At 36.2% G+C, this 8327-nt stretch overlaps 1 protein-coding gene across 3 annotated transcripts in view; it reads right to left on the bottom strand.

Moving 5' to 3' along the window:
* Window positions 1-1574: 1574 nt before the first annotated feature.
* Window positions 1575-8327, bottom strand: part of LOC138105801 (cadherin-9) — a 68520-nt gene continuing 61767 nt past the window's right edge. For 2 of the 3 annotated variants that reach the window (XM_069005885.1, XM_069005886.1), the window contains 3 exons: window positions 5110-5227; window positions 4772-5023; window positions 1575-2062 (listed from right to left, as the gene is read on the bottom strand). In XM_069005885.1, coding sequence (XP_068861986.1) covers window positions 1575-2062; window positions 4772-5023; window positions 5110-5227 — 858 coding nt within the window. Of the gene's footprint in view, window positions 2063-4771; window positions 5024-5109; window positions 5228-5602; window positions 5679-8327 lie in introns of those variants that run through there. The other variant, XM_069005887.1, reaches the window with a different exon arrangement.

Raw genomic sequence — 8327 nt, 5'->3', positions numbered from 1 at the left:
CTTTGGCTGCAGCATCTTTATTAATTTTATGGTAAGAGATGAGTGCCTCAGTAGTCCACGTTACATTGTCAATGTGTATCTTAAGTTTCTTTCTGAAAAGACCTGAAAAATGGCTAAGTAATAAAGAGAAAACTTTGAAACATTATTATTTTGGACATCTGTATGTGTTGGTTTTCCTTTAAGTCGGTATTAAAAATGGAAATGCTATGGATAATGTACTTCCTATATTTTTGTCATTGTTTCTTTTCCATACATTTGAGGTTTTATGTTTTTCATTTTTTAAACAAAAGTGGATAAACCCTTCAACTCTGTTAGATCACATGACTCATTTATATTCCTTTTATCCTGTGTTGTGAAAAAAAGTGTGCATTATGTGGAAGCTTATCCAGCAAATATATTTTAAACAAAAATATATACTTGCTGTCTGCCATTAAGGCTTTATGAAATATGTAAATGTACACACTTCTTTAAAGGACTAGAACATTAACATCTTTAATAAAATATAGTTAGACTTTTTTTTTATTGCTTGGCTCTCTTTTATTTAAAAGAAACTATTGGTAAAATGTCTGAGTTTTCTAATTGTCTCAAAGCTTCAAAATAAGATTCGTATATAATAGCCTTCCTTTCATTATTGATGTTAGCTTAATTACTCAACTTCTTTGAAAGCATATTAAAAATTGTTTTCAAATCTACCAGAATAAACTTTAATAGTTCCTTAGATCCCCAGGCATCTATCTGGTAGGTCCTCTTGGTGGTCATCTGTTCACATAAGAAGGTATGTGGGAGCGAGCTTCACCATGAAACTGTATTATTTATGCCATATAGCAATACACATTGCAAGTTAGAGTGCGTTTATTTATAATCACCTTTTCAAAATAGATTCTCTTTTTTCTACACTGCATTCCCATTACAGAGCACTCTCTCCATATCATTCTTGCACAGTACATTGCAACCACTAATCCAATATAAGAAGATGCATTCAAAAATGAAGTATTGCACAATACGCAGTTTCCTTTGTTCAGAAAGATTGGACAGTTCTTTATGATTAACAAAGTACGTGAGTAAGTGGTGTTTTTAGAAATACTAATTTATTTAATAAAAATACAAAAATATAAATATACATATATAAAAATATCAGGATGAATCAACACACAGACATTCTTTAACTCAATAAATATGGCAGTAATATTAATCTTTTAAAAGTATATTTTTGAGATTAGGTTACAATGCAGATGCACGCTGTCCAAGATAGTAGGAAAGGTAAAGCAAAGCAATTTAAAAATATGGAGTTTCCATGTCATTATTAAAGGCACAAAAAGCCTTTTATTTTCTTTTCATTCCCTATAAAACCCTTTTATTGGAGGTTTCTAGGCAGACAGGGTGAGTTATAGTTTTTTTTTTAATCTCAATCGTTCATATTCATTTATGTTGACTTACTGATTAAGCAAACCCTTACTAAGACAACACCTATTTTTTGTAAATTTTTTTCTTCCCAAGTAAGAGAGAGTAGGCCACTTTATCTAGGAACATAGACATGAATTCCACTAACACTGACCAGGTCACAGATTACTTTCTCAGTCTCGATCACTGTCCTCTCCACCATACATATCTGCTAATTTTTTAAACCGAGGTCCCCAGTCACTGAGGTAATCATAGTCTTGGTTGCCCTCTGTGGTAAGTGATTCCAGAGAGCTGAGTGAATTTGCTATGGAATCATTTCCTTCATAGGCATATGTTGCTAGTGAATCATAAGGAGGAGCAGCTGGGTCTAAATCATTTTCCTTTAACCTTCTATGAATAAAATCTTGGACATCGATGTTTTCCCAAAGAGGTGCAGTCCGCCTTATTTGAAATATTGTTTCTGGGATAACATCTCTTCTCATCTTACTTTCCTCCCTTGCTTCTGGATTTCTCAGTGTGCCAATGTCAAAAGCCTGGGTGTCTTCTTCCCCACCTCCTTCATCATTGTAGGTCACAATATTGTCTCGAACATCATCCTTTGAGATGATCAAGGGTTCTTTCTTTCTCTGTCTCTTGAGAGCTGTAAACAAGACAACTAATACTAAAAGGAAACAAAAGATAAATGAAGAAATGGATAGTTAGAAAGGAAACAAATGAACCAAAATTCTACCTCTTTTGACCTGGAAAGGTTTTAAGCCTGGAATAGGATTTTTAGTAGGAATATAGTGACAAAATCTATCTCCAAGTTGAACTTAGTAAGGGAAAGTATTAATGATTTTATAGACTTTATTAATGATTCTACTAGTCAAAAACACATGCTTTTTTTTAAATCTATGGGAGAAATGATCAAAATATTTTTTATTTTATATAGATTTACAACTAAGCTGAAGTTGAAAAGTAAACAATACCATAAAATATTATCCTACCAAGGTTTGACTTTGATTTTAATTTTGTGAAATACCACCTTTCTGGTGGTGGTTAACGGTCCTTTCATCAAATGTAGTTGAATCTCCTTGGCAAAAGTTATTCACACTCTTGAAAGCTAGTGATTTAGGAATTCCCAAGTGTCTAATTCACTTCTGAATATGGGATCTACAGGTCCTTCTGAAAATAAGAACCTGAAGACCTTAAGCTATCAATATTATTGACAGAACTACTTTTGCTTCAATGACTGCAAGAATTGAAATCCAGTCTTTGTTACTAAAAGTTTCTTTTGAAAAAACATGATTCCCTTAGTTTATGAAGAGCTAGTTGAATAACTCTTTCTTCTGAAGAGGTAAGGATTGACATAAAAATGGGGCTCTACAACGGGAGATAAAAAAATGAAGTTAGGATCTGTAAATACATTCTGGTGTCTAAATGCTATTGATTTCAGTAGCAATTCAATGCTTAAGTGCATTTAAAAATTTGACTCTCTCTCCAGTAGCTGGAGTAAATGGTAGAGGCCAGAGGGACCATCTGTCAATGAGACATAGCAGTGGTTACTGAACTGTAAATTACAACAGTGCTGAATGGTTTTGTTGAGTCTTAGGAGTCAAGTCTTTACTCTGAATCACCTGAGTACTGGTGATTGGACATGCTGCAAGTAGGGAGAGGGGAACTGAGATCTTCCACATGCCATGGTATTATGTTGGGAATAGAAAGGGTGTTCCATTCTGTTTTATTTGGATTTTCTTCCTTGTATCTGTAAAGAAGCCCTTCTTTTCAAGTTTTCATAATGCTAGGCGAGTAACTACACACTTTAATAAGTTTAAGAACTCCATATATGAGAAAAGGGCAGATCACTGAAAGGTTATTTTGAAGAAGTGTCTTTCACAGCCTGGTACTTAATATGTCTCATCTGTGCTGGGAATGTTGACACCAGTCTACTATTATAACACACTACTGCTTGTTGAAAAATTAAATAAGATGCTGGGTATCACACTAGCTGTAGACTAAAAATTCTGTTTAGATGCTCTACAGCCACGTTTCTTTGACTTCATGCATGTCTGTAGTGCTAAGTAGAGCAGGGCCTCTAACCATGAGGCTGAGAGACACAAAGTGTTCATACTTGTTCTGCACAGCAATGGCCCCTGATCTTCTTCTGAGTCTCATGTGCTACTGCTGTGGCCCTAAGGCACATTTTGAATTTTGGTAAGTTCAAAGATTAGTACAGATTTGTTCAATCTGTATTAAAGCATTGCAGCCAATCAGCAATGTTTGCATTGTGAGCATGTAAAGGCATGTGTTTCACGCTCCATTTTTTTGTGCTCTGAGTTGGGGCATGAAGAATGGCTTTAAAGATGCAGAGCTTGTTGACATGGTGTTAAGAACTATGTGAGGTGAAGAGCTAGGTCTGACAGAGTTTGAGCCATAATTTTCTCCTCAAGGTGGTGCCCTGCAAGTTCTGCCTCTCAGATTATGCCTGGGCAATATCCTGGAGAATCCAAGGGGGCTAATGCTGAAACCAGGCCAGCAGTGATTCCTGAACCTAAGCGGTCAATCAGTTTGTCAGAGCTCAGGTATCCTCTCTTCCTTAAGCCCAGTACAGATATAGTTTCTAGATATTGCCCTTCTAATACCTATAGAAAATATTAAGAGGATTACAGAGCTATCTTGAATCCAGGGTAAAAACTGAAAAAAAAGTGATCCCCTTATAATGATATAAACTGATGCCTGTAGCTTCTCACTGACCCCTCAGCAAGCTGTGTTTGCTAGGGCAGGTGTGAAAGGAAAGAGGCTTTCTTCAGAGTTTTACTGGAAAGTAAAGATGATGGCACTTTTCTTGCAAAACATGCAAGTTACAATTTTTTGTTCTTAACACCAGATAATGAGATAGCATTTATTCTACTTCCTTCATATGTCACCACATCTTTCTAATGTTTCTACCTTCCAAACATTCATTTGACTTTTGTGCTCACACTTATTTAATCAGTTGTTCTCACTATCACTTGGAAGAAATTGAACATTTCTATCCTATGATTTTGAGCTGAGTATTTTCTGAATAGAAAAAAACCAAATCTTTCATCATTAAATAGCTAATATAATTCATAACATTTAATCAGTGCAAAACTTAGCACTAAGCTTCAGAAATATTATTTTAAAGTTCTAGATCTAAATGAAGATCTGATTATGGTATGAACATTACTCAAATGAGCATGGTAACTAAAACTGACCCCATACTTTCAAATTTATTTAATCTAAATAGCACAGTCTCACTCTTTTCACTCAATCTTCTAAAGAGTAATGATGATATTTTTCTGCAGGGTCATGTGAATAAGGGTTTTAAGAATATCAGGGCTCTTGAAGTGACTAGATCTCAGGTGCCTACCTAGCAGGATAATGATGCAGAGGAGAATGGCCACCAGTGCCCCCGTGCTGAGGCCGGCAGGGAGGAGCAAGGCCTCAGCGCTGCAGGACTGCATGTTCCCCCGGCTGTCACAGGCGCACACCCGGATGGTCAGCGTGCCTGTGCTGCTCTGGATCGGGTAGTCGTTGTCAAATATTATGATTGGCAGAAGATAGGTACTCGTCTTACTACGGCTGTATCCATTTCTTCTAGTCATAATTCCTGCTGTGTTATCTAGAATGGAAACGCAGAATCAATAAATGTCTCTGAATTAAGTTTTGTGTGATATTGGGGAGAGGGGTGGTAGGGTCAGCAGTTACCTTTGTTGTCTACAACAGAGAAGTTTGGATGAACTGCAAATTCTGGCACCAACTCAAAGAAAAATTTGTGTCCTCGAGGAGGCTGATCTTTGTCAATTGCACTCACAGTTTGTATGAGCTATAAAGAAAAGAGTATTTCATGCTATTTTAGAAACCTTGTGTTTCAATTCTCTGCTTTTCATGTCCAGTAAAAATCCAATGAATCTCTATTTGAAGACAAAACCTGATGTCCTAAGCCAAATATTTCTCACATAAACACAGTAGAGGTTACAGTAAACCAATTGTTTTATCGTTTAAACACATAACAAAGGATGAAAAAGGGTCCAGTCCTCACTGCAAAACAGCCCTGTGCTTTGATTTGTACTCAGTATCTTGCAGTGATACAGAAACATTTGCCCTTCTGAATAAGCCATAAACCTCCTGTGGCCTCATGAAGCAATGACAGAGAGTACTGTGTAAAGCAGTTGTTAAGTGGGTCTAATTCTCAATCCACCTCATCTGCTCCTGGCGATAAATTGGAGTACTGCACTGGCAGGATGCTCAATTCTCCTGGGGTAATAAAAAGAGAGGCTTTGCTCCCTCCTAAATTGAAACCTCTGGCTGTGGATCTTAATAGCTGCCCTAACAAGGCCACTCAAGCCCAGCTGGGAAGGAGGGATAATAGTGCCAGAATAGGGTCAGAGCAGAGTGGACTGAAAAAAGAGAGACTTCAGCAGTACCTCTGGATTGCACAAGCTTTCCCGTTGCATCAAAATGTGCAAATGTGTGTACTCATATTTATGTAGAAACACATAAATGCTAACAATTTGACTCTTTTTTTATCTATCTACTACTGGACTGACAGAGAGAGGCTGAGGGAAACAGCTGCAGAACTGAGGAAGGAAAAGCTACCTGGGAACAGCTGTGGTTTATGAATTGACTCACAACAGTTACAACCCCTCATTGTGTAAGTCACAGTTACTCCAGAAAGCTCTATAAATGGCTGCTCTGTCCTTTGTCCTTCCTGGTGGGTGTCATGCTGGAGAGTAACCCATAGCCCAGTTTAGCTTGCAAGGACAAGTTTGCATTTAGTCACAAGATGACAAAAGTTTGTGGCATAAGAACACAGGAGTAAGTCTCAACTGAGGATGGTATAATTCAGTGCAGGTGCATTTCTGTGGCACCAAAACTTAAAGGCAGAATGAGTTCACCAGTCAGACATTTTGCTTTCAAAGCCAAGATAGAGCCAATGACTCTTGAGTTTTCAGGTGTTTCCAGTGTTCAGGGTGTCTTGAAATCCCACAGATATCAAAGCCACTTGTTACCAAAGACTTTGTGCCTTTTCTCTTATTTCCAGAGAAGGTGCAGCTTGACTTCTTTCAGAAATACAGTAATTGACAAGTACACTAATATGATCTGTAAGCTTTATGCCAATCAAATAAGAAATTCCTTTTTTTAATATACTTCCTCTGAATATCGGCTTGAGTGAGACTAAATTGGTTTTTTGCTGTATCATTCAGACACTTGCTACTGCTAGTGCTGAACTACACCATGAATATTCGACCCACTTTTTCTAGTTAACTTTGGGATAATTTGACTACAGTTAATAATATTGAATTGTAATTAAACCCCCCCCAAAAAAAACAAATCCAAAACACAACTTTTAAACAGTTGAGAGGTCTGAGTTTAGCTCATTCACTTTCTAGCAGCTCCTTCTAAAATAAGCACAGAATCTTTTTTTTTATAATTTCTTTTTATTTTTGAGGGATATTGAGGAATTTGAAAGGTAAATTGTGAACATCAGCCTTGCACAAAAGGATATGACTATGCTGAAAGCAGGATTATGCAGTTTTTCTAAGTGTAATTAGAATAATAACTATATAAAAATCTCTTCACTTTTATGATTTAATGATCATTGCTTTTTTGATTTTTTTTTTTTTAAGTTTTAGCTGTTCCACAAGATAAGTCAAATCCTTGTGTGTGGTGTTTAGTGTGTTTCTAAACCTCAGTTTATGTCAACAACTTTCCAATGTTCAATCACTTTTGTCTTTCCTGTAATCTACCTCTGAGAGTGTTAGGACAGAAAGCAAGACCAGGATGGGGTTTAATTTTAGTTTCCCACAGTTTAAAAATATTTTCAAAAAATCCCAAAACATTCTGAGGGGACTAAGATACCAAATGTAAATGAGAACATTTTCCTTTCACATTAGCACAAGTTTGGAAAGATGAAAGAAATAGAAAAGTACCAGGGAGAAGAGAGAATCAGAGTAAATGAAAACATTTGTGCAGTTTACAATTACTTGCTGAAAAGCTCAAGGAGAAAATATCCTGGTATAATAACTACCAGAAACTGTAGTTGAGTATCTTGGGTCTTTTTGAGATGTAATCAGTGGGTGTTTGTAAGATTTGATTCCCTTCATGTGCAAATCTCAGGGAGAAGCACAATTGTACCAGGCACAGAGGAACCTAATTACAACAAAAAAATATTGTTCAGGGTAAGGCTGAAGAAGAAGAAAAATCCCAACCTTATTATCTGATCTAACTATTGGCAACATAAATTGAGAACCAGCTGTTCGCCTACCAGAAAAAATGGGAGATAAAAAGAACAATGAGAAACCATGATTGCAGGTGAATTGTTCCAAATGATGAACAGGTGAAAGGAAATTAGAAATCTTATCTAATTAAGGATTTTTTTTCTTTCAGTTATACAGCTGTAAATAAAAGACAATGTCAACAATAATCACCACAGAAATGAAAGCGATCTGGCTATTTTTAAGTATCTTATTTATATGAAAAAAGTTAGTACTCTTTTGTGTACATTTTGTAATTTCATTTTGGAAATATATTCATCTGTTTTGATGCACTTATGGACATTGAGTTATGATCACTCTTCACCAGGACTTCAGAGCAAGATCTCTGATGCCGTAAGGCTTATGACAGCAGAGTTATTTCAAGAAAATTATTTTTACTCCAATATATTTCAAGCATATAAGGCTTAGAGAAGATAAAAACATTCCCATTCTTTTCTTTCTTTCATACTTTCCCACATGAATGAGAACAGTTTAGAAAAGACATCATTGATGTCACTATTTTGAGGGCTGCCTATGCATGTGCATGTGCACTTCTGTGTGTTTAAAAAAAGTGTCATACTCTCAAGTGGATCTTAATAGGTCAGTTCAAGTTTTTAAGGGTCACTTTTCTTTGAGGGTAATGAAAATTTAAACATAAGCATTGACATG

Source organism: Aphelocoma coerulescens, chromosome 2 (genome assembly GCF_041296385.1).
Source record: "Aphelocoma coerulescens isolate FSJ_1873_10779 chromosome 2, UR_Acoe_1.0, whole genome shotgun sequence".
Classification (NCBI taxonomy): domain Eukaryota; kingdom Metazoa; phylum Chordata; class Aves; order Passeriformes; family Corvidae; genus Aphelocoma; species Aphelocoma coerulescens.
This window is presented reverse-complemented; position numbering and strand designations above follow the sequence as displayed.